We start from the raw sequence: 25,607 nt of genomic DNA, 5'->3' as shown, positions 1-25,607 counted from the left end.
CCTTACTAAAGAACTGTCAGTAACACATGCACGAGTTTTATCATCCATTCCAGATCCAGATTCCATTGAAGGTACCCATACTTGCCAACCCGGTGACTACGTGCTGGTTAAGAAGTTCGTCAGAAAGACTTCCCTGGAGTTGAGATTTGAGGGTCCCTACCAAGTGCTCCTGACTACTCCTACTTCGGTCAAACTTGAAGGAAGACCGACGTGGATACACGCCTCTCACTGCAAGAAGTTCGTGCCACCATCAGAACCCTCTACATAATGTTGCATATCCTTTACTTTGTGTGTTGTGCCATTCTATACTCCTTTGTAGGAGCACAACAGGTCGCAATCACCCAAACTGGGGGGGTGATCACATTCTGGTACAATACTACTGCACACGTAGCTTCTTTTAAATTTGATTATTGTGATGTAGTACAGTGCGACACTAAGTGGGTTTCCTCACCTTCCACAATGAGTCAACCGGCACAGCTGAGATCAGGACAACAATATATATGTGTTACAGGTGATGGATGGGGACGAACATGTAGTTCATGGAGGGCGGTCGGGTGGAACACCGGTGAAGATTGGGGGTATAGACCAAACACAGCCTCAAGAAAACAGGACTCACAGGGCAAATCCCTACTCACTAGGATGACACTCTCCCGTACAAAAGTCCTCAAACCCTGTGATACCATTGGCCAATGCAACCCTTTAGTCCTCAACCTGGAGAACCCTCAACCTGGCGATAATGGCACCTATCTGCTGGGTACATATGTAAATGGTGTGTGTGCCAGTTGTGCCCATCTAGGTCAATTCATATTAGCAGATATAAAAGAAATGTCCCCAAAAGATAAAAATAAGCATTCAAACCCTCTTAACAAGGTGACAGCCATTGCAAACCCCACATTTGAAGACATTCTTGCCATTGAAACAGGATACACTGAGACCAACTTATGGTTGAAGTGGATGAAATATACAGCCAATCAATATAATAAATCTAATTGCTTTGTCTGTGCAGGAGCGAGACCCCACTTGGGATCTGTCCCTCTAGATTTACCCCCAGATGTGGAAAAATGTTTCCTGAGTCTGTTTACTAACAAATCCCTTGATGAAACAAATTGCGAAAATTGGAAAAAGAAGTATCCCATAGTCACAAAAACACCTAATCCAGGTGAAGGCATCACCATATACCCAGGAAAGTACACCTGTTACACTAATACTGAAGGGAGCATATTTTTGGGTAATTTCACAAAGGGATATTGCAGCAGATACAGTAATGCAAGCAGGGGGGACCTGATTAACCAAACCCAGTCTATTTCTGATGTTTTCTGGATATGTGGAGACATGAAGATCAGAACTCATTTAGAAGGAGAGTGGATAGGAGAATGTACACTAGCCAAAGCCATAATGCCCTTCTACATAGCAGCAGAAGGTGAGGAAGCCCTAACTTCAGAAAATCTCCACAGAACAAAACGGGAAACAAATTTAGAACCAAGAGGCAGTTTTGACCCCCACATTTATATCGATGCTATAGGAGTCCCAAGGGGGGTACCAGATGAATTTAAAGCCAGGGATCAAGTCAAAGCAGGTTTTGAATCGTTTATCTTACCCCTAGTGACTATAAATAAAAATGTAGACTGGATCAATTACATCTATAATCAACAGAGATTTGTCAATTACACTAGAGAAGCTCTTCAAGGTTTGGCAGACCAACTAGGCCCTACATCAATAATGGCTTTTCAAAACAGAATGGCCCTTGACATGATATTGGCAGAAAAAGGAGGTGTTTGCAAAATGGTGAAAACTGCATGCTGTACCTATATTCCAGATAATACAGGTCCCACAGGGAAGGTTACAGTAGCCATAAAAAAGCTGAACTCCCTACAAAAAGAATTAAAGAAAAATTCAGGTGTAGAAGATCCCTGGGACCAATACTTTTCATGGATGAAAGGGTGGCAGAGATGGCTAGCTCAGATAGGCGTAGTTATCCTCGTCGTCCTAATCGTTGCAGCTATTATTGTTTGTTGTGTTCTTCCCTGTGTAAGGAAAATGATCGAGAGAGGAGTAAAAACATCAGTGCCCATTTTCATAGCTCAGGAGGTGAGCTATTCTGCAGACATAGAACAGCTAGGCCCTCTTCAGTCTTTTACAGTCCACAACTAGGCAGTCAGAGCGGCTGTATGCAAGTTTGTGCCTACTTCGGTCAGGATTGCTGAGCGCCTCCTGGATCCATCTCTCACATTGTAAACTTCTTAGACAGGTAGGGACAGAGTAGGATCTGACCTGCTTGTCAAAGTCCAGCTACAAAGGGAGGTTTTCCATAAGGGAAAACTTGTCTCAAACTGGTGAAAACTCCAATTCCCCCTCCCGGGCAAGACGGTCGGATCTAGGATGTGTACAACAGGGTTAGTCGCATGTGTATTTTACTCTAAGTAACCATGGAGATGGGAGATTGGAGAGTAATAGATCCAGCAGGTTGGGAAGTCCCGAGGACACTGGTAACACGCTCCGATATACCTCCTCAGTATACCCATAATTGGTCACACATTCTCTGGTGTCTATTACATCCATATTGTCATGAAGCCTCTGATGTCATAATAACACTTAACATCGATGGGTTAGGGAACCACGGTGGGATCAAGATAAAAGAAAAGGTTAATAAAGTATTTAGGGGGGACTGTTGAGGAGAGCCATAAGATCAAATACTTAATTAACCTCAACACATAAGGTAATTGAGGGAAGCAACCTATAACATGTATTGTTTAACCTTACATAAGTTTTCCTCAGACAAAGTAAGACACTTAAGATGGCTGCCATCTCCTATACCAGAGCCATGTGCTCTGGTATCCAAGATGAACAATGAAGACACTGAAGATGGCCGCCATTTCCTGTTTTAGCATGCCGCATGGTCTGGTATCCAAGATGACGCCCATCCTGATGACCTCATGGATCCACCCACAGCGACGCCCACCCTGATGACCTCACGGACCAACCCACCTTGATGACCTCATGGATCCGCCCATGGACTTGCTCATGCCCAACCCACTAACCAATGGAATACATCCGATCACTCCCATTTTAGAGCTAACCGAGCCCCCTTACAGGAGATATATAACATTGTGTTTGACTAATAAATCTCTTCTTGGAGCTGAGCCACACATTGATCAAGGAGAGTTACAGCTGACTGTGTCTGGTGTATTTCTTTAGTGCACATGATCAATATATCCATTAGGCCAGGAGTAGGCAACTAGAGAATTGAACATTTATATTAATTGTTCAACCCTAATATTAGCACATATTTATCCCGGAGGATACAAGATTGATACATATATTTACATAAACAAGAGAGACGGCGCAGAGAGACGGAATCACAAAACTGAGCGCTCACCGGAGAGTAGAGGCCTGTTATGACCCCAATGGCAGAGGGTCTCAGAAATAATTACTAAGTCTGCAAACACAAAAAACCAGCTCATAGGGCAGTGGTAACTGAGCTGACCATATATCTAATCCTAGCACCACAAATAGCAGCAGCCGGGGAACGTGCCTACGTTGGTTCTAGACGTCTCGCGCCAGCCGGAGAACTAACTAACCCTAGAAGGGAAAAGAAAGACCTTTCTTGCCTCCAGAGAAAAGACCCCAAAAGTTGGATACAAGCCCCCAACAAATAATAACGGTGAGGTAAGAGGAAAAGACAAACGTAAGAATGAGCTAGGTATTTAGCAAAGAGAGGCCCACTAGCTAATAGCAGAATATAGTAAGATGACTTATATGGTCAGCAAAAACCCTATCAAAATATCCACGCTGGATATTCAAGAACCCCCGAACCGTCTAACGGCCCGGGGGGAGAACACCAGCCCCCTAGAGCTTCCAGCAAGGTCAGGAATCACATTTAGTACAAGCTGGACAAAAAATGAGAGCAAGCAAATAACCAAAAAACAAAGAAGCAGGACTTAGCTTAATTTTGCACGAACCCGGACCAGCAGACAGGAGCAAACAGAAAGGATCTGATTACAACGATGCCAGGCACTGGACTAAGGATCCAGGAAGCTTATATAGCAACTCCCCTGGACTAACGACCCAGGTGGGTGCCAAACTGAGGAAAGACAATCCCAGAGTCATATCACTAGTAACCACAAGAGGGAGCCAAAAAGTCTAATTCACAACAGTACCCCCCCCTTAAGGAGGGGTCACCGAACCCTCACCAAGACCACCAGGGCGATCAGGATGAGCAGCGTGAAAGGCACGAACTAAATCGGCCGCATGCACATCAGAGGCAACCACCCAGGAATTATCCTCCTGACCATAGCCCTTCCACTTGACCAGATACTGAAGCCTCCGTCTGGAGAGACGAGAATCCAAGATCTTCTCCACCACGTACTCCAACTCGCCCTCAACCAACACCGGAGCAGGAGGCTCAACAGAAGGAACCACAGGTACAACGTACCGCCGCAACAAAGACCTATGGAACACGTTGTGAATGGCAAACGACACCGGAAGATCCAAGCGAAAGGACACAGGATTAAGGATTTCCAATATCTTGTAAGGACCGATGAAGCGAGGCTTAAATTTAGGAGAGGAGACCTTCATCGGAACAAATCGAGAAGACAGCCATACCAAATCCCCAACACGAAGTCGGGGACCCACACCGCGGCGGCGGTTGGCAAAACGCTGAGCCTTCTCCTGTGACAACTTTAAGTTGTCCACCACATGATTCCAGATCTGCTGCAACCTATCCACCACAGAATCTACCCCAGGACAGTCAGAAGGCTCCACATGTCCCGAGGAAAAACGAGGGTGGAAACCAGAGTTGCAGAAAAATGGCGAAACCAAAGTAGCGGAACTAGCCCGATTATTAAGGGCAAACTCAGCCAACGGCAAGAAGGTCACCCAATCATCCTGATCTACAGAAACAAAACACCTCAAATAAGCCTCCAGAGTCTGATTAGTTCGCTCCGTTTGTCCATTAGTCTGAGGATGAAAGGCAGACGAAAACGACAAATCAATGCCCATCCTAGCACAAAAGGATCGCCAGAACCTGGAAACAAACTGGGATCCTCTGTCAGACACAATATTCTCAGGAATGCCATGTAAACGAACCACATTCTGAAAGAACACAGGAACCAGATCGGAAGAGGAAGGCAGCTTAGGCAAAGGCACCAAATGGACCATTTTAGAAAAGCGATCACACACCACCCAGATGACAGACATGCCCTGAGACACCGGGAGATCTGAAATGAAATCCATGGAAATGTGTGTCCAAGGCCTCTTCGGGACAGGCAAGGGCAAGAGCAACCCGCTGGCACGAGAACAGCAAGGCTTAGCTCGAGCACAAGTCCCACAGGACTGCACAAATGACCGCACATCCCGTGACAAGGAAGGCCACCAAAAGGACCTAGCCACCAAATCTCTGGTGCCAAAAATTCCCGGATGCCCTGCCAACACCGAGGAATGAACCTCGGAAATGACTCTGCTGGTCCACTTATCAGGAACAAACAGTCTGTCAGGTGGACAAGAGTCAGGTCTACCAGCCTGAAATCTCTGCAACACACGTCGCAAATCGGGAGAAATGGCCGACAAGATAACTCCCTCTTTAAGAATACCAACTGGTTCTGCGACTCCAGGAGAGTCAGGCACAAAGCTCCTTGAAAGAGCATCAGCCTTCACATTCTTTGAACCTGGTAAATACGAGACCACAAAGTCAAAACGGGAGAAAAACAATGACCAGCGGGCCTGTCTAGGATTCAGGCGTTTAGCAGACTCGAGATACATCAAATTTTTGTGATCAGTCAAGACCACCACACGATGCTTAGCACCCTCGAGCCAATGACGCCACTCCTCAAATGCCCACTTCATGGCCAGCAACTCCCGATTGCCAACACAATAATTCCGCTCAGCAGGCGAAAACTTCCTAGAGAAGAAAGCACATGGTCTCATTACCGAGCAACCAGGGCCTCTCTGCGACAAAACGGCCCCTGCCCCAATCTCAGAAGCATCCACTTCGACCTGAAAGGGAAGTGAGACATCAGGCTGGCACAAAACAGGCGCCGAAGTAAACCGGCGCTTCAACTCTTGGAACGCCTCCACGGCTGCAGGAGCCCAGTTAGCAACATCAGAACCTTTCTTGGTCATATCCGTCAAAGGTTTAACAACGCTAGAAAAATTAGCGATAAAACGACGGTAGAAGTTAGCAAAACCCAAGAACTTCTGAAGACTCTTAACTGACGTGGGTTGAGTCCAATCATGAATAGCTCGGACCTTGACTGGGTCCATCTCCACAGCAGAAGGGGAAAAAATAAACCCCAAAAAGGGAACCTTCTGTACTCCAAAGAGACACTTTGAGCCCTTAACAAACAAAGCATTCTCACGCAAAACCTGAAACACCATCCTGACCTGCTCCACATGTGAGTCCCAATCTTCAGAGAAAACCAGAATATCATCCAGATAAACAATCATAAATTTATCCAGATACTTCCGGAAAATATCATGCATAAAGGACTGAAACACTGAGGGAGCATTAGAGAGCCCAAAAGGCATCACCAAGTACTCAAAATGACCTTCGGGCGTATTAAATGCTGTCTTCCATTCATCTCCTTGCTTAATGCGCACAAGGTTGTACGCACCACGAAGATCTATCTTGGTGAACCACTTGGCACCTTTAATCCGGGCAAACAAGTCCGACAACAGAGGCAAAGGATACTGAAATTTAACAGTGATTTTATTCAGAAGCCGATAGTCAATACAAGGTCTCAAAGATCCATCCTTCTTGGCCACAAAAAAGAATCCCGCACCAAGAGGGGAAGAGGATGGACGGATATGCCCCTTCTCCAGAGACTCCTTGATATACGAATGCATTGCGGCATGCTCAGGTACAGACAGATTAAACAGTCTTCCCTTAGGAAATTTACTACCTGGAATCAAATCTATGGCGCAGTCACAGTCCCTATGAGGAGGCAGAGCACTGGACCTGGACTCGCTGAATACATCCTGATAATCAGACAAATACTCAGGAACTTCCGAAGGAGTAGAGGAAGCAATAGACACCGGCGGGGAATCAGCATGAATTCCCTGACAGCCCCAACTTGACACAGACATTGCCTTCCAATCCAAGACTGGATTATGGGTCTGTAACCATGGCAGACCCAAAATGACCAAATCATGCATTTTATGCAGAACAAGAAAACGAATCACCTCCCGATGTTCAGGAGTCATGCACATGGTTACCTGCGTCCAAAACTGCGGTTTATTTTCCGCCAATGGCGTAGCATCAATACCTCTAAGAGGAATAGGATTTACCAACGGTTCAAGAACAAAACCACAGCGCTTGGCAAATGACAGATCCATAAGACTCAGGGCAGCACATGAATCCACAAACGCCATAACAGGGTAAGAAGACAATGAGCAAATTAAAGTCACAGACAAAATAAATTTAGGTTGCAAATTATCAATGGCGACAGGACTAACAACCCTTGTAAGGCGTTTAGAGCATGCTGATATAACATGTGTAGAATCACCACAGTAAAAACACAACCCATTCTGATGTCTATGATTTTTCCGCTCATTTCTAGTCTGAATTCTATCACATTGCATTAAATCAGGTGTTTGTTCAGACAACACCACCAGAGGATTAGCGGTTTTGCGCTCCCGCAAACGCCGGTCAATTTGAATAGCCAGCGCCATGGAATCATTCAGACTTGTAGGAATGGGGAAACCCACCATCACATTCTTAATGGCTTCAGAAAGGCCATTTCTGAAATTTGCGGCCAGAGCACACTCATTCCACTGAGTAAGCACGGACCATTTCCGAAATTTTTGGCAATACACTTCAGCTTCATCCTGGCCCTGAGAAATAGCCAGCAAGGCTTTTTCTGCCTGAACTTCAAGATTGGGTTCCTCGTAAAGCAATCCGAGCGCCAGAAAAAACGCATCAATATTTGCCAATGCCGGATCTCCTGGCGCTAGCGAGAAAGCCCAATCCTGAGGGTCGCCCCGTAAAAAAGAGATAACAATTTTAACTTGCTGAGCTGAATCTCCAGATGAACGGGGTCTCAGAGATAGAAACAATTTACAATTATTCCTGAAATTCCTAAACTTAAATCGGTCTCCAGAGAACAGTTCAGGAATAGGTATTTTAGGTTCAGACATTGGACTACTGGTAACAAAATCTTGTATGCCCTGCACACGAGCAGCAAGCTGGTCCACACTTGTAATCAAGGTCTGGACATTCATGTCTGCAGCAAGCACAAGCCACTCAGAGGTAAAGGGGAGGAAGAGAGGAAAAAAAAAAAAAAACTCAGAATTTCCTTTCTTATTATCCCACTTCTGCAATGCATTAAACATTCAATGTTGGCCTGGCATACTGTTATGACCCCAATGGCAGAGGGTCTCAGAAATAATTACTAAGTCTGCAAACACAAAAAACCAGCTCATAGGGCAGTGGTAACTGAGCTGACCATATATCTAATCCTAGCACCACAAATAGCAGCAGCCGGGGAACGCGCCTACGTTGGTTCTAGACGTCTCGCGCCAGCCGGAGAACTAACTAACCCTAGAAGGGAAAAGAAAGACCTTTCTTGCCTCCAGAGAAAAGACCCCAAAAGTTGGATACAAGCCCCCAACAAATAATAACGGTGAGGTAAGAGGAAAAGACAAACGTAAGAATGAGCTAGGTATTTAGCAAAGAGAGGCCCACTAGCTAATAGCAGAATATAGATAAAGACGCAGAAAGCACATATGACTCCTAATGCAAACAAATGACATAGTGCCATAAATAGAAGTCAAAATGGAAACGATGTGTAGGACACACCAAAGTATACACAACCACAAAAAGAAGGTGTACTAGTCCAGAATAAATAAGAATATAAGCTTTATTGAAATACAACCATATACAAAAAAGGCTAAAATGACGAGGGGTAAAAAACCAGCCCTCAAATTGCACATACAAGAGGGACACAGCAACTCATAACCTTCAAGTAAAGGTATACTAGTCCATAAGAGCCCAAGAGAGTCCCCTGCTCATACATATATATATATACACAAGATAACCCAACAGTGGGAAAATAAGTAGCAGCGGGCAAAAGCACAGCGGACCAGTAGCATACCTGATGACAGTATTGACCGGGTATGTGATGCGGCGTCCCCCACCTCCCGACGCGCGTTTCGGATAGTCCTTCCTCAAGAGAGGCATGTCCGCAATACATAGACCCCATCCTTTTATGCACCGCAGAGCCGGAAATCAATCCGCCATTAAACCGCCCACCACACTGGTTCACATGGGCCCATGTGACCAAATGCGGGGAGACGGCAGGAAAAGGCAGAAAGATAACAGAGCGCATATAGCGCATACCCGGAAGTATAATCACGGCCATTTTGGAAGAGGTAATATGTGCCCTCATCGCAGGTATACATTCCATATGGGGAGAATGTACACAAGCGACCATTCAATGGAACAACACAGAAGTGCCGATATGTACATATAAAGAATATAATTAAGTAAGAAATATAAACAGAATGGCCATCCAGAGCAAATCAAATAATACAATACATATCAATATATGCTAAATGACATGTACAGAGATATATAGCGCAGCATACCAGATAAATGATATATATTAAGTAGTAGTAAAATTATGGCCGGTATTTTTTAGCAGCGTATAACAAAACATATAGACAAATAACCATATATACATATAACCGAGCCAGATATACGGACACAATGGCCACATAATTATACACAATTACAGGATATATACTACTACAGCATATTATATAATAGCCGTGTACGGCAGTTTGTTGGAAAAATGTATGAAGATGGTATCGGCACAATCATTTCGGATGGAGAGACAGCACATAATAGAGACTGCAAATAATAAAGAAAACAAGGTTAGAAACAAAGGATAAAATCAAAAAATGATATAAAAACAAGTGCGACAGAGCGCACGGTTATGATGCACAGCAGCCAGCAGACATAAATTTACAGAAAAGGAGCAAAGGAGAGTCCCTCATTCAGCCCGAACGGATGAATAGTGTTAAGTTGCCAGATCCACCTGGTCTCCAGTCTACCCAGTCTTTTTGTGAGGACACCCCCCCTGATGTTGATTTTAAGTGCATCAATCCCTCTAACTTTCAAGGAAGTACCATCACAGTTGTGGAACTCCTTAAAGTGGCGAGGTAGGGTCTTAAGTGTGGATGTGTCCGTGTGGGTGCGTGCCGCCTCAATGCCCAATACATGTTCTCTTACGCGGACCTTTAGTTGGCGCGTTGTAAGTCCAACATAGATTAATCCACACGGGCATGTGGCATAATATACCACATACCTCGTGGTACAGGTGATCCGCTGTCTGATTCTGAATTGCTTGGTGTTATCAAAATTAGAGAATTCACTGCATCTTACAATATTGGGACAGGCGACACAGCCCCCACACGGAAAACATCCAACACTCCTAGAAAAGTTGGTAAGGAACGTAGCCACCCCGTCACTAGAGTAATGACTGGAGACCAGATGGTCCCTCAGGTTCTTGGCACGTCGAAAAGCCAACGACGGCCTCTCAGGGAGCAACCTGGCAATACTAGAATCCACCCGTAGAATGGGCCAAGCCCTTTGAAGAATGGATCTAAGCCTCTCCGATTGCGAGCTGAAGGTGGTAACAAATCTTAGTGTAGGTGGAGTATTGGTATTAGACCGAACTGTATTGTCAAAAAGGAGATTCTGACGGGTAGCATGTTTGGCCCGATTAAATGCACGTTTAATAGATCGATTACTGTACCCGCGGGATCTAAACCGTTCACTTAAATCATCCGCCCGTAATAGAAAATCCGCCTCTGAGGAACATATCCTACGTAGGCGGAGAAATTGCCCCACGGGTACAGAATTGTGCCATCCACGCCATATGGTCAATTCTGTACCCGTGGGGCAATTTCTCCGCCTATGTAGGATATGTTCCTCAGAGGCGGATTTTCTATTACGGGCGGATGATTTAAGTGAACGGTTTAGATCCCGCGGGTACAGTAATCGATCTATTAAACGTGCATTTAATCGGGCCAAACATGCTACCCGTCAGAATCTCCTTTTTGACAATACAGTTCGGTCTAATACCAATACTCCACCTACACTAAGATTTGTTACCACCTTCAGCTCGCAATCGGAGAGGCTTAGATCCATTCTTCAAAGGGCTTGGCCCATTCTACGGGTGGATTCTAGTATTGCCAGGTTGCTCCCTGAGAGGCCGTCGTTGGCTTTTCGACGTGCCAAGAACCTGAGGGACCATCTGGTCTCCAGTCATTACTCTAGTGACGGGGTGGCTACGTTCCTTACCAACTTTTCTAGGAGTGTTGGATGTTTTCCGTGTGGGGGCTGTGTCGCCTGTCCCAATATTGTAAGATGCAGTGAATTCTCTAATTTTGATAACACCAAGCAATTCAGAATCAGACAGCGGATCACCTGTACCACGAGGTATGTGGTATATTATGCCACATGCCCGTGTGGATTAATCTATGTTGGACTTACAACGCGCCAACTAAAGGTCCGCGTAAGAGAACATGTATTGGGCATTGAGGCGGCACGCACCCACACGGACACATCCACACTTAAGACCCTACCTCGCCACTTTAAGGAGTTCCACAACTGTGATGGTACTTCCTTGAAAGTTAGAGGGATTGATGCACTTAAAATCAACATCAGGGGGGGTGTCCTCACAAAAAGACTGGGTAGACTGGAGACCAGGTGGATCTGGCAACTTAACACTATTCATCCGTTCGGGCTGAATGAGGGACTCTCCTTTGCTCCTTTTCTGTAAATTTATGTCTGCTGGCTGCTGTGCATCATAACCGTGCGCTCTGTCGCACTTGTTTTTATATCATTTTTTGATTTTATCCTTTGTTTCTAACCTTGTTTTCTTTATTATTTGCAGTCTCTATTATGTGCTGTCTCTCCATCCGAAATGATTGTGCCGATACCATCTTCATACATTTTTCCAACAAACTGCCGTACACGGCTATTATATAATATGCTGTAGTAGTATATATCCTGTAATTGTGTATAATTATGTGGCCATTGTGTCCGTATATCTGGCTCGGTTATATGTATATATGGTTATTTGTCTATATGTTTTGTTATACGCTGCTAAAAAATACCGGCCATAATTTTACTACTACTTAATATATATCATTTATCTGGTATGCTGCGCTATATATCTCTGTACATGTCATTTAGCATATATTGATATGTATTGTATTATTTGATTTGCTCTGGATGGCCATTCTGTTTATATTTCTTACTTAATTATATTCTTTATATGTACATATCGGCACTTCTGTGTTGTTCCATTGAATGGTCGCTTGTGTACATTCTCCCCATATGGAATGTATACCTGCGATGAGGGCACATATTACCTCTTCCAAAATGGCCGTGATTATACTTCCGGGTATGCGCTATATGCGCTCTGTTATCTTTCTGCCTTTTCCTGCCGTCTCCCCGCATTTGGTCACATGGGCCCATGTGAACCAGTGTGGTGGGCGGTTTAATGGCGGATTGATTTCCGGCTCTGCGGTGCATAAAAGGATGGGGTCTATGTATTGCGGACATGCCTCTCTTGAGGAAGGACTATCCGAAACGCGCGTCGGGAGGTGGGGGACGCCGCATCACATACCCGGTCAATACTGTCATCAGGTATGCTACTGGTCCGCTGTGCTTTTGCCCGCTGCTACTTATTTTCCCACTGTTGGGTTATCTTGTGTATATATATATATGTATGAGCAGGGGACTCTCTTGGGCTCTTATGGACTAGTATACCTTTACTTGAAGGTTATGAGTTGCTGTGTCCCTCTTGTATGTGCAATTTGAGGGCTGGTTTTTTACCCCTCGTCATTTTAGCCTTTTTTGTATATGGTTGTATTTCAATAAAGCTTATATTCTTATTTATTCTGGACTAGTACACCTTCTTTTTGTGGTTGTGAATAGCAGAATATAGTAAGATTACTTATATGGTCAGCAAAAACCCTATCAAAATATCCACGCTGGATATTCAAGAACCCCCGAACCGTCTAACGGCCGGGGGGAGAACACCAGCCCCCTAGAGCTTCCAGCAAGGTCAGGAATCACATTTAGTACAAGCTGGACAAAAAATGAGAGCAAGCAAATAACCAAAAAACAAAGAAGCAGGACTTAGCTTAATTTTGCACGAACCCGGACCAGCAGACAGGAGCAAACAGAAAGGATCTGATTACAACGATGCCAGGCACTGGACTAAGGATCCAGGAAGCTTATATAGCAACTCCCCTGGACTAACGACCCAGGTGGGTGCCAAACTGAGGAAAGACAATCCCAGAGTCATATCACTAGTAACCACAAGAGGGAGCCAAAAAGTCTAATTCACAACAGAGGCCGATGTGTCCGGCAGATTGTACAGCACATACAATGTAACAATCACAGAGTCTGCGCAGAGAGATGGCACAGAGAGACCGTGCAGAGAGACCGTACATGGACTGGAGAGAGATGGCACACACGGACTGAACACGACGGTACATAGAGACGGCACACAGATGTAAAAAATGGGCACACGGATGAGACCATGGATGAAATTCGGATGATTTTCGATTTGCTCTTCTAAGTTCAGGCTGCGTTACAATTTCGTCCATATTGTCTTTCGTCTTCCTATGTCCGTGTGGCATCCTCTATTATTTATCCACAGTTTTTATGTACATGGTCAAATCCCGTTTCCTGGGTTAATAACAACTATGTGTCTATAATGTATCTATAATCTACGGTATGTATAATGTATCTAAACATCGGAGGCTGCACTGATGATTATAGTTTGCGCACCGCTAGACTTGTATCCGGGATCCGATATACGTAACAGAATAGTGTAAGCGGCAATGTTTCTGCCTCTGTCCATGTGAAGTTACATTGGTCGGTGCGCGGCCGGATCTTTATAGTCAGACAGGACACGTCCATACACAGGTGCTTCTCACAAAATTAGAATATCATCAAAAAGTGAATTTATTTCAGTTCTTCAATACAAAAAGTGAATCTCCTATATTCTATAGAGTCATTACACACAGAGTGATCTATTTCACGTGTTTATTTCTGTTAATGTTGATGATTATGGCTTACAGCCAATGAAAACCCAAAAGTCATTATCTCAGTAAATTTGAATAATTAACAATAATCACCTGTAAAGGCTCCTAAGTGTTTATAAAGGTCCCTTAGTCTGTTTCAGTAGCTCCACAATCATGGGGAAGACTGCTGACCTGACAGATGTCCAGAAGGCGTCACTGACACACTCCACAAGGAGGGGAAGCCACAAAAGGTCATTGGTAAAGAAGCCGGCTGTTCACAGAGTGCTGTATCCAAGAATATTAATGGAAAGTGGAGTGGAAAGAAAAAGTGTGGTAGAAAAAGGTGCACAAGCAACCGGGATAACCGCAGCCTGGAAAGGATTGTTAAGAAAAGGCCATTCAGTAATGTGGGGGAGATTCACAAGGAGCGGACTGCTGCTGGAGTCATTGCTTCACCACACACAGACGTATCCAGGACATGGGCTACAAGTGTCACATTCCTTGTGTCAGCCACTCACGACCAATAGACAACGCCAGAAGCGTCTTACCTGGGCCAAGGAGAAAAGAACTGGACTGTTGTCAGTGGTCCAAGGTCCAGAGTCTGGAGGAAGAGTGGAGAGGCCACAATCCAAGCTGCTGGAGGTCTGGTGTGAAGTCTCCACAATCAGTGATGGTTTGGGGAGCCATGTCATCTGCTGGTGTAGGTCCACTGTGCTTTATCAAGACCAAAGTCTTGGAATCTGCCTCTTGTTCCAACAAATATAACTTGTCAAGATCAGAACTTGAATCTTTCAACAAAATAAAATCTTATACAGACATTATCATCAAAATGTCGGACAAAGGGGGATCCGTGGTGGTTGTAATCCTGTAATCCCGATCCTACACGCCCTGCCCAAGACACATAAGAATACTTTCGCACCTCCAATGTGCCCCATTGTCTCAGGGATATATAGGGTCATATAGCGAACATCTAGGGGAACGGCTCGACACTATTCTACAACCGTTAGCACAAAGAGTACTAGGCTATCTAAAACATTCCAGAGATGTACTAAAGATGTTTGACAAAACTACGTGGAATTCACAGTGGTCACGGTTAACTTGTGATGTATTTGACCTATACACGTCCATCCCACACAACATAGCCCTACATGCAGTGCAGTTCCATTTGCACATTTTCTTATGATTTACAATTGTATATTATTTCGGTTCTCACAATTCATCTGTCTCATAATTATTTTTAATTAAACTTTTTTTTTCTCCAAAAAAACAGAGTTTCGATGGGAGCCAAGTACTCTCCATCAGTGGCTAACTTAGTAATGGCATAGTGGGAGGAGCAGTATGTTTTCAGTTCTGTGAACATATCAAATGGTATTCCAGATACATAGACGATTTATTACCAGTGTGGGCGAGGCCAATTCATTACCTTCATTCTTGTACTACTTCAATAACAACCCGTTTAATGTGATATTTACCTATACTTTTGACAAGAGATGTATTAATATTTTGGATCTCTGTCTCTCAGGTATACCGAAAAAACAACAACAAAAAAAACACCACAAAGCCAGCTCACCAGGCAGCCACAGCAGGTGCACGGAACTCCATGCTGATCCACATGGTTGTACATAGGAAGGAAAAAAGACTTTGATAAAGATCTGTAAAGATCGAAACGCGTTGCTCGTTTCCCGATGTGCTTTGGAGAGCGTTACAGCCATTGTTTTTACATTGGATTAATAAAGTATCAAGTCTGAATTTTAAAGAATTTGGAGCTGGAACAGTCTTTTTTCCTTCTCAGGTATACCCTCTGAAATCATCAGTAGTCACACTTACCGCAGGGAACACCATACTACATGCCCAGAGTCTTCCCCTCCACACACAATTCATTCGATTCCTGTAGGTGAGGCACTCAGAGCAAAAAGAAATTGCAATAATGAGTTAGTCTTTATTCGTGAAAAACAGAGTATCAGAAAACGTTTAATCGTTAGAAAATATCCCAATTGGGCTATAGATCGTGCGTTCAATGTAGCCCAATATAGTAAATTGAGGTCACAACTCATCGGGGCACATATTGTTTCTGATTCTGATTCCACTGGTGAAGCTGAAAATGAGACCAGGAATAAAAATAAAAATAAAAACCTAAATAATTCTTATTCAGAGCGACCGGCTCTGGTGGTCACGTACAGCACTCATTTTAGATCCATCTCAGAGATTGTACAACGTACCTTAAGTATACTGAGAGATGATGAAACCATGGACAGAATAGTGTCCAGACGTGCCCCAACTCCGGGCGATTCCCTGTCCCCTAGTTTCTATGATGCAAATAAAACGAAAAATTCTCTGAAGTGTGTCCCTGCAAAACCTGTTCATGCAGCAAAACAACTTCAATCTTTTCCTGTTCAAAATCAAAAGAATTGTAAGATAAAATGTTTTTTGAACTGTAATTCAAGTAGTTTATATATGTATATATATGTACTATGTATTATATATTATATATATGTCGTTTGTATAATAGAATGCTTATAAATTGCTGTATGTGGGCTCCACTATCAGGAGGCTCAATGACGGGGTCAGAGAACACTTATACGACATTATTCAACCCACAACCGTCATGTTTCCAATGCATCTAACCATTGCATTAATGCACACAACAGACAACGCATCATGAACTTTTCACAATAGAACAGGTCCACAGGAACGTCCGCGGTGGAGACAGAAAAAACTGCGAGACAAGGAGGCTTTTTGGATCTACATATTAAATACCAGGGTGCCCCGAGGCTTAAACTTAAAAAAAGGAAATCATGTTGCACTATTAGTATATTGATGTAATTATTCTTTTCTTTTTGCATTATATTACTCTTGTATTTTTGCATTATTTATCACGTTCTTCATTATTTATATCTTTAAGACTGCATTCACGCTTCCTGTATCAATGTTAAGGTGACTATCTGGGTAACATTGGTTAGTCATCACATCTGTTCCTCACCGGTCAGTAACCCCTCCTCATGTACAGACCATGGAATCAATGGGGCTATAGAAATAATAATAATAATAATAATATTCTGAAGCAGACTGCTCACTTTGATACTGATACTACATGTGTTCGAACCGTGTTAAGTCGTTCATGGCATTTTTTCCTTGGCAAACGCCGGTGATTTGTAAGCAGCTTCTTATTTTACACATGTCAAAATAAAGACTATTGCTTTTATCTCCGGAGCAGGACACCTCTTTTCTTCCCATACAGCGCAGCCGTCTACCAGGACATTGTAGAGCACTTCATGCTTCCCTCTGCCCACAAGCTTTTTGGAGATGGAAATGTCATTCTCCAGCAGGACTTGGCCCCTGTCCACACTGCCAAAAGTACCAATACCTGGTGTAAAAACAACAGTATCACTGGGCTTGATTGACAGCAAACTCTCCTGACCTTAACCCCATAGAGAATCTATGGAGTATTGTCAAGAGGAAGATGAGACACCAGACCCAACAATGCAGACGAGCTGAAGGCTGCTACCAAAGCAACCTGGGCTTCCATAACCCCTCAGCAGCGCCACAGGCTGATCCCTCCATGCCACGCCGCATTGATGCAGTAACTGATGCAAAAGGAGCCGCGACCAAGTACTGAGGGCATTTACTGAACATACATTTCAGGAGGGAACATATCAGATTTTACAATCATTTTTCAAGCTCGTGTTATAAAGTATTCTAATATAATGAGATAATGACTTTTGGGTTTTCATTGGCTGTAAGCCATAATCATCAACATTAACAGAAATAAACACGTGAAATAGATCACTCTGTGCGTAATGACTCTATAGAATAGAGGAGAGTCACTTTTTGTATTGAAGAACTGGAATAAATTCCCTGTTTGATGATATTCTAATTTTGTGAGAAGCTCCTTACTCTCGTCTGAGCGAGACGCGTGTGCATGAAAACGTTCAGACGGACAATAGCAAGAAGTATGTGACTATGATGACACCTGAGAACATGGCTGCCCCGTGTCTGCGGAGATGTGTGAATGAAGTCAGTGGTAACAGATCTCCCCCTGTGTGATGCCACCGCCGGTGACGGCCCGCTATCTGTGCAGTCAGCTGGCGGTGTCAGTGCTCTGCGCACCACGCAGTGTGAACACGGCCGCCCCGTGGCTCCTACGTGACACTGCAGAGGGGGAGGCCAGGACGGGACGGGGGTCCCACCTTATCTGCTCCCCACCTTCTCAGCCTTTCTATAAGGTCGGGAACATTTTACTTTTAGCAGGAATGAGCTGAAAAAAAGAAAATAACCAGAATCAAGGAAATCACCATGACAAAAGCAGAAGATACAAAGTGTGCGAGACGCGGTGGTGAGTGCGAGCGGGGACATGAGCAGGAGAGGGGCCAGCTTAGGTTCATCATCATCATCATCATCATCATTATGTATTTTCATTCATTATTAGTCTTATCATTATCTGGTTGAGGTTTATTCATGTTCATTTTATACTTTTTTTCACTATTGTATATTGTTTGTTTACTGTTGTTATTATTTTTTATTATCATATTATATTAAATTGAGGTTTGTTCATTATTGATTTATATATTTTTTATTCAGGTTTGATTACCATTATTATTATTTATATGAAGTTGATTATTCCTTATTATTGATATATTTTTATATTACATATTTCTTATTTAGCTTCATTCACTGTTATTATTATTTATATTGGTTTTATACAATTTCTACTACTTTATATTTTTAGTTCAGTTTTTGATGATAATTTTGATGGCTCTATTCCTATTGTGTCCTTTCGGTTGGGGTTTATTCGGGATCGTGTACCTGTGAGCTGCTGCTGTTGATCGGATCTCTATCCTTCTCCTAGGGTCGTGTAGCGGCTATTTCACCTCTGTAAAATTCCTCCTGTACTTGTGTCACTCGCTGTCCAGTTGGGTGAGTACAAATTCAGACTTTTTTCTGGTCCCGGCTTTTAGGGATATGTGGACTCTGTCCTCAATCTTTGCTGCATCGCTGACGTGACGGGGCAGAATTACTGGTACCTGCTGCTGCTGGAATAGTTCAATCCTTCTCATATTTAAGAAAAGCATAAGCCGATGACATGTAGAGGGTTAATAACAAACCGTTATAAACGTATCACGTCTTCTGCTCCGGCCTCTTCTGCCGCCATCGATTCCTCGCTTTTCCCATTCCATTCACTGCGGCACAATCCAGACCCCGTCCTGTGAGGACTTTCCGTCACTTTCCTGCCCTGGTGTCACCGCAGAGATCTGCGCTGCCACCTCCAAGATCTGCGCTGCCACCTCCAAGATCTGCGCTGCCACCTCCGAGATCTGCGCTGCCACCTCCGAGATCTGCGCTGCCACCTCCGAGATCTGTGCAGCCACCTCCTAGATCTGTGCTGCCACCTCCGAGATCTGTGCTGCCACCTCCTAGATCTGGGCTGCCACCTCCTAGATCTGCGCTGCCACCTCCTAGATCTGTGCTGCCACCTCCTAGATCTGTGCTGCCACCTCCGAGATCTGCGCTGCCACCTCCGAGATCTGTGCTGCCACCTACATGATCTGTGCTGCCACCTCCGAGATCTGTGCTGCCACCTCCTAGATCTGTGCTGCCACCTACATGATCTGGGCTGCCACCTCCTAGATCTGTGCTGCCACCTACAAGATCTGTGCTGCCACCTCCTAGATCTGTGCTGCCATCTCCTAGATCTGTGCTGCCACCTCCTAGATCTGTGCTGCCACCTACAAGATCTGCGCTGCCACCTCCTAGATCTGTGCTGCCACCTCCTAGATCTGTGCTGCCACCTACAAGATCTGCGCTGCCACCTCCGAGATCTGTGCTGCCACCTCCTAGATCTGTGCTGCCACCTCCTAGATCTGTGCTGCCACCTACAAGATCTGGGCTGCCACCTCCTAGATCTGTGCTGCCACCTACAAAATCCATGCTGCCACCTCCTAGATCTGTGCTGCCACCTCCTAGATCTGTGCTGCCACCTCTTAGATCTGTGCTGCCACCTCCGAGATCTGTGCTGCCACCTCCGAGATCTGTGCTGCCACCACCGAGATCTGTGCTGCCACCTCCAAATCTGCGCTGCCACCTCCGAGATCTGCGCTGCCACCTCCAAGATCTGTGCTGCCACCTACAAGATCTGCGCTGCCACCTCCTAGATCTGCGCTGCCACCTCCTAGATCTGTGCTGCCACCTCCTAGATCTGTGCTGCCACCTACAAGATCTGTGCTGCCACCTCTGTTGTGAAATTGGATTTTGGGCTCCCCCGGTGGCCACTGGTGGAATTGAACTGGTGTGCATCATCCTCTCTGTTCACCTGTTTCCATCAGGATGTGGGAGTCGCTATTTAGCCTTGCTCCTCTGTCACTTCCATGCCGGTCAACATTGTAATCAGAAGCCTTTCTGTGCATGTTCCTGCTGCTAGACAACTCCCAGCTAAGTTGGACTTTAGTCCTTGTTTGTTTTTGCATTTTGTTCCAGTTCACAGCTGTAGTTTCGTTTCTGTGTCTGGAAAGCTCTTGTGATCTGAAATTGCCACTCTGATGTTATGAGTTAATACTAGAGTCTTAAAGTAATTTCAGGATGGTGTTTTGATAGGGTTTTCAGCTGACCATGAAAGTGCCCTTTCTGTCTTCCTGCTATCTAGTAAGCGGACCTCAATTTTGCTAAACCTATTTTCATACTACGTTTGTCATTTCATCTAAAATCACCGCCAATATTTGTGGGGGCCTCTGTCTGCCTTTCGGGGAAATTTCTCTAGAGGTGAGCCAGGACTATATTTTCCTCTGCCAGGATTAGTTAGTCCTCCGGCCGGCGCTGGGCGTCTAGGGATAAAACGCAGGCTACGCTACCCGGCTACTGTTAGTTGTGCGGCAGGTTTAGTTCATGGTCAGTTTAGTTTCCATCCTTCCAAGAGCTAGTTCTTATGTTTGCTGGGCTATGTTCTCTTGCCATTGAGAACCATAACAGTTTGACCGGACCAAAAGGGTTAAATTAATTGACAGAGAAAGGAGAGAAAAGAGAAGTCTGCTGAAGATTTTTTTTTTTTTTTTTTTCCTTCAGTTCTGAGTGTGCTTGTAATTGAATCTCTTGCAAGTCTGCCTATATTGCAGCCTTTCTCTCTCTCTCTCCTTCTAATCCTGGAATGGCTCTGTGTTCACCTGTTTAAAATGGATATTCAGAGTTTAGCTGCAGGTTTGAATAATCTCACCACGAAAGTTCAAAATTTACAAGATTTTGTTGTTCATGTTCCTATATCTGAACCTAGAATTCCTTTGCCTGAATTTTTCTCGGGGAATAGATCTTGCTTTCAAAATTTCAAAAATAATTGCAAGTTGTTTTTGTCCCTGAAATCTCGCTCTGCTGGAGATCCTGCTCAGCAGGTCAGGATTGTGATTTCTTTGCTCCGGGGCGACCCTCAGGATTGGGCTTTTGTATTGGCTCCAGGGGATCCTGCGTTGCTCAATGTGGATGCGTTTTTTCTGGCCTTGGGGTTGCTTTATGAGGAACCTCAGTTAGAACTTCAGGCGGAAAAGGCCTTGATGTCCCTATCTCAGGGGCAAGACGAAGCTGAAATATACTGCCAGAAATTCCGTAAATGGGCTGTGCTTACTCAGTGGAATGAGTGCGCCCTGGCGGCGAATTTCAGAGAGGGTCTCTCTGATGCCATTAAGGATGTTATGGTGGGGTTCCCTGTGCCTGCGGGTCTGAATGAGTCCATGACAATGGCTATCCAGATCGATAGGCGTCTGCGGGAGCGCAAACCTGTGCACCATTTGGCGGTGTCTACTGAGAAGACGCCAGAGAATAGGCAATGTGATAGAATTCTGTCCAGAAGTGAACGGCAGAATTTTAGACGAAAGAATGGGTTATGCTTCTATTGCGGTGATTCAACTCATGTTATATCAGCATGCTCTAAGCGTACTAAGAAGCTTGATAAGTCTGTTTCAATTGGCACTTTACAGTCTAAGTTTATTCTATCTGTGACCCTGATTTGTTCTTTATCATCTATTACCGCGGACGCCTATGTCGACTCTGGCGCCGCTTTGAGTCTTATGGATTGGTCCTTTGCCAAACGCTGTGGGTATGATTTGGAGCCTCTTGAAACTCCTATACCCCTGAAGGGGATTGACTCCACCCCATTGGCTAGCAATAAACCACAATACTGGACACAAGTAACTATGCGGATTAATCCGGATCACCAGGAGATTATTCGCTTTCTTGTGCTGTATAACCTACATGATGTGTTGGTGCTTGGATTGCCATGGCTGCAATCTCATAACCCAGTCCTTGACTGGAAAGCTATGTCTGTGTTAAGCTGGGGATGTAAGGGGACGCATGGGGACGTACCTGTGGTTTCCATTTCATCATCTATTCCCTCTGAGATTCCTGAATTCTTGACTGAATATCGTGACGTTTTTGAAGAACCTAAGCTTGGTTCATTACCTCCGCACCGGGAGTGCGATTGTGCCATAGATTTGATTCCGGGTAGTAAATACCCTAAGGGTCGTTTATTTAATCTGTCTGTGCCTGAACATGCTGCTATGCGAGAATATATAAAGGAGTCCTTGGAAAAGGGACATATTCGTCCTTCGTCATCTCCCTTAGGAGCCGGTTTTTTCTTTGTGGCTAAGAAAGATGGCTCTTTGAGGCCGTGCATTGATTATCGGCTTTTGAATAAAATCACGGTTAAATATCAATATCCGTTGCCACTGCTGACTGATTTGTTTGCTCGCATAAAGGGGGCCAAGTGGTTCTCTAAGATAGATCTCCGTGGGGCGTATAATTTGGTGCGAATTAAGCAGGGGGATGAGTGGAAGACCGCATTTAATACGCCCGAGGGCCACTTTGAGTATTTGGTGATGCCTTTTGGTCTTTCAAATGCCCCTTCAGTCTTTCAGTCCTTTATGCATGACATTTTCCGTGATTATTTGGATAAATTTATGATTGTGTATCTGGATGATATTTTGATTTTTTCGGATGACTGGGACTCTCATGTCCAGCAGGTCAGGAGGGTTTTTCAGGTTTTGCGGTCTAATTCCTTGTGTGTGAAGGGTTCTAAGTGCGTTTTTGGGGTTCAAAAGATTTCCTTTTTGGGATATATTTTTTCCCCCTCTTCCATCGAGATGGATCCTGTCAAGGTTCAGGCTATTTGTGATTGGACGCAACCCTCTTCTCTTAAGAGTCTTCAGAAATTTTTGGGCTTTGCTAACTTTTATCGTCGATTTATTGCTGGTTTTTCTGATGTTGTTAAACCATTGACTGATTTGACTAAGAAGGGTGCTGATGTTGCTGATTGGTCCCCTGCTGCTGTGGAGGCCTTTCGGGAGCTTAAGCGCCGCTTTTCTTCCGCCCCTGTGTTGCGTCAGCCTGATGTTGCTCTTCCTTTTCAGGTTGAGGTCGACGCTTCTGAAATCGGAGCTGGGGCGGTTTTGTCGCAGAGAAGTTCCGATTGCTCCGTGATGAGACCTTGTGCTTTTTTCTCGCGTAAATTTTCGCCCGCCGAGCGGAATTATGATGTTGGGAATCGGGAGCTTTTGGCCATGAAGTGGGCTTTTGAGGAGTGGCGTCATTGGCTTGAGGGGGCTAGACATCAGGTGGTGGTATTGACTGACCACAAAAATCTAATTTATCTTGAGTCCGCCAGACGCCTGGATCCTAGACAGGCGCGCTGGTTGTTGTTTTTCTCTCGGTTTAATTTTGTGGTGTCCTACCTGCCGGGTTCTAAGAATGTTAAGGCGGATGCCCTTTCTAGGAGTTTTGAGCCTGACTCCCCTGGTAATTCTGAACCTACAGGTATCCTTAAGGATGGAGTGATATTGTCTGCCGTTTCTCCAGACCTGCGGCGGGCCTTGCAGGAGTTTCAGGCGGATAGACCTGATCGTTGCCCACCTGGTAGACTGTTTGTTCCTGATGATTGGACCAGTAAAGTCATTTCTGAGGTTCATTCTTCTGCGTTGGCAGGTCATCCTGGAATCTTTGGTACCAGGGATTTGGTGGCAAGGTCCTTCTGGTGGCCTTCCCTGTCTCGAGATGTGCGAGGCTTTGTGCAGTCTTGTGACGTTTGTGCTCGGGCCAAGCCTTGTTGTTATCGGGCTAGTGGATTGTTGTTGCCCTTGCCTATCCCGAAGAGGCCCTGGACGCACATCTCGATGGATTTTATTTCGGATCTTCCTGTTTCTCAGAAGATGTCTGTCATCTGGGTGGTGTGTGATCGTTTCTCTAAGATGGTCCATTTGGTTCCCCTGCCTAAGTTGCCTTCTTCTTCCGAGTTGGTTCCTCTGTTTTTTCAAAATGTGGTCCGTTTGCATGGTATTCCGGAGAATATCGTTTCTGACAGAGGTACCCAATTCGTGTCTAGATTTTGGCGAGCATTCTGTGCTAGGATGGGCATAGATTTGTCTTTCTCGTCTGCTTTCCATCCTCAGACTAATGGCCAGACCGAGCGGACGAATCAGACCTTGGAGACATATTTGAGGTGTTTTGTGTCTGCAGATCAGGATGATTGGGTTGCTTTTTTGCCTTTAGCGGAGTTTGCCCTCAATAATCGGGCCAGCTCTGCCACCTTGGTGTCTCCCTTTTTCTGTAATTCGGGGTTTCATCCTCGATTTTCTTCTGGTCAGGTGGAATCTTCGGATTGTCCTGGAGTGGATGCTGTGGTGGAGAGGTTACATCAGATTTGGGGGCAGGTAGTGGACAATTTGAAGTTGTCCCAGGAGAAGACTCAGCTTTTTGCCAACCGCCGGCGTCGGGTTGGTCCTCGGCTTTGTGTTGGGGACTTGGTGTGGTTGTCTTCTCGTTTTGTCCCTATGAGGGTTTCTTCTCCCAAGTTTAAGCCTCGGTTCATCGGCCCGTACAAGATATTGGAGATTCTTAACCCTGTGTCCTTCCGTTTGGACCTCCCTGCATCTTTTTCTATTCATAATGTTTTTCATCGGTCATTATTGCGCAGGTATGAGGTACCGGTTGTGCCTTCCGTTGAGCCTCCTGCTCCGGTGTTGGTTGAGGGCGAGTTGGAGTACGTTGTGGAAAAAATCTTGGACTCCCGTGTTTCCAGACGGAAACTCCAGTATCTGGTCAAATGGAAGGGATACGGTCAGGAGGATAATTCTTGGGTCACTGCCTCTGATGTTCATGCCTCCGATTTGGTCCGTGCCTTTCATAGGGCTCATCCTGATCGCCCTGGTGGTTCTGGTGAGGGTTCGGTGCCCCCTCCTTGAGGGGGGGGTACTGTTGTGAAATTGGATTTTGGGCTCCCCCGGTGGCCACTGGTGGAATTGAACTGGTGTGCATCATCCTCTCTGTTCACCTGTTTCCATCAGGATGTGGGAGTCGCTATTTAGCCTTGCTCCTCTGTCACTTCCATGCCGGTCAACATTGTAATCAGAAGCCTTTCTGTGCATGTTCCTGCTGCTAGACAACTCCCAGCTAAGTTGGACTTTAGTCCTTGTTTGTTTTTGCATTTTGTTCCAGTTCACAGCTGTAGTTTCGTTTCTGTGTCTGGAAAGCTCTTGTGATCTGAAATTGCCACTCTGATGTTATGAGTTAATACTAGAGTCTTAAAGTAATTTCAGGAT

The 25,607-nt window shown here is 44.9% G+C and overlaps 2 protein-coding genes across 2 annotated transcripts in view; both read left to right on the top strand.

Annotated features, from left to right (window-relative positions):
• The window catches only part of LOC143804169 (uncharacterized), a 196,221-nt gene extending 193,050 nt beyond the window's left edge, over positions 1-3,171 (top strand). Inside the window, exon 2 of the mRNA XM_077281985.1 lies at positions 54-3,171. Within this exon, the coding sequence (XP_077138100.1) occupies positions 268-2,151 (1,884 nt within the window). The 5' untranslated portion in view covers positions 54-267 and the 3' untranslated portion in view covers positions 2,152-3,171. The remainder of the gene's footprint in view (positions 1-53) is intronic.
• A 15,139-nt stretch (positions 3,172-18,310) lies between these two features.
• Positions 18,311-25,607, top strand: part of LOC143803639 (ferroportin-like) — a 31,693-nt gene continuing 24,396 nt past the window's right edge. The window contains exons 1-2 of the mRNA XM_077281421.1: positions 18,311-18,373; positions 18,887-18,954. Of these exons, the coding sequence (XP_077137536.1) occupies positions 18,334-18,373; positions 18,887-18,954 (108 nt within the window). The 5' untranslated portion in view covers positions 18,311-18,333. The remainder of the gene's footprint in view (positions 18,374-18,886; positions 18,955-25,607) is intronic.

The sequence above is a fragment of the Ranitomeya variabilis genome, chromosome 2 (genome assembly GCF_051348905.1).
Source record: "Ranitomeya variabilis isolate aRanVar5 chromosome 2, aRanVar5.hap1, whole genome shotgun sequence".
In the NCBI taxonomy this organism is placed as follows: Eukaryota; Metazoa; Chordata; class Amphibia; order Anura; family Dendrobatidae; genus Ranitomeya; species Ranitomeya variabilis.
Note: the sequence above shows the minus strand (reverse complement) of the source record. Positions and strands in the feature narration are given on the sequence as shown.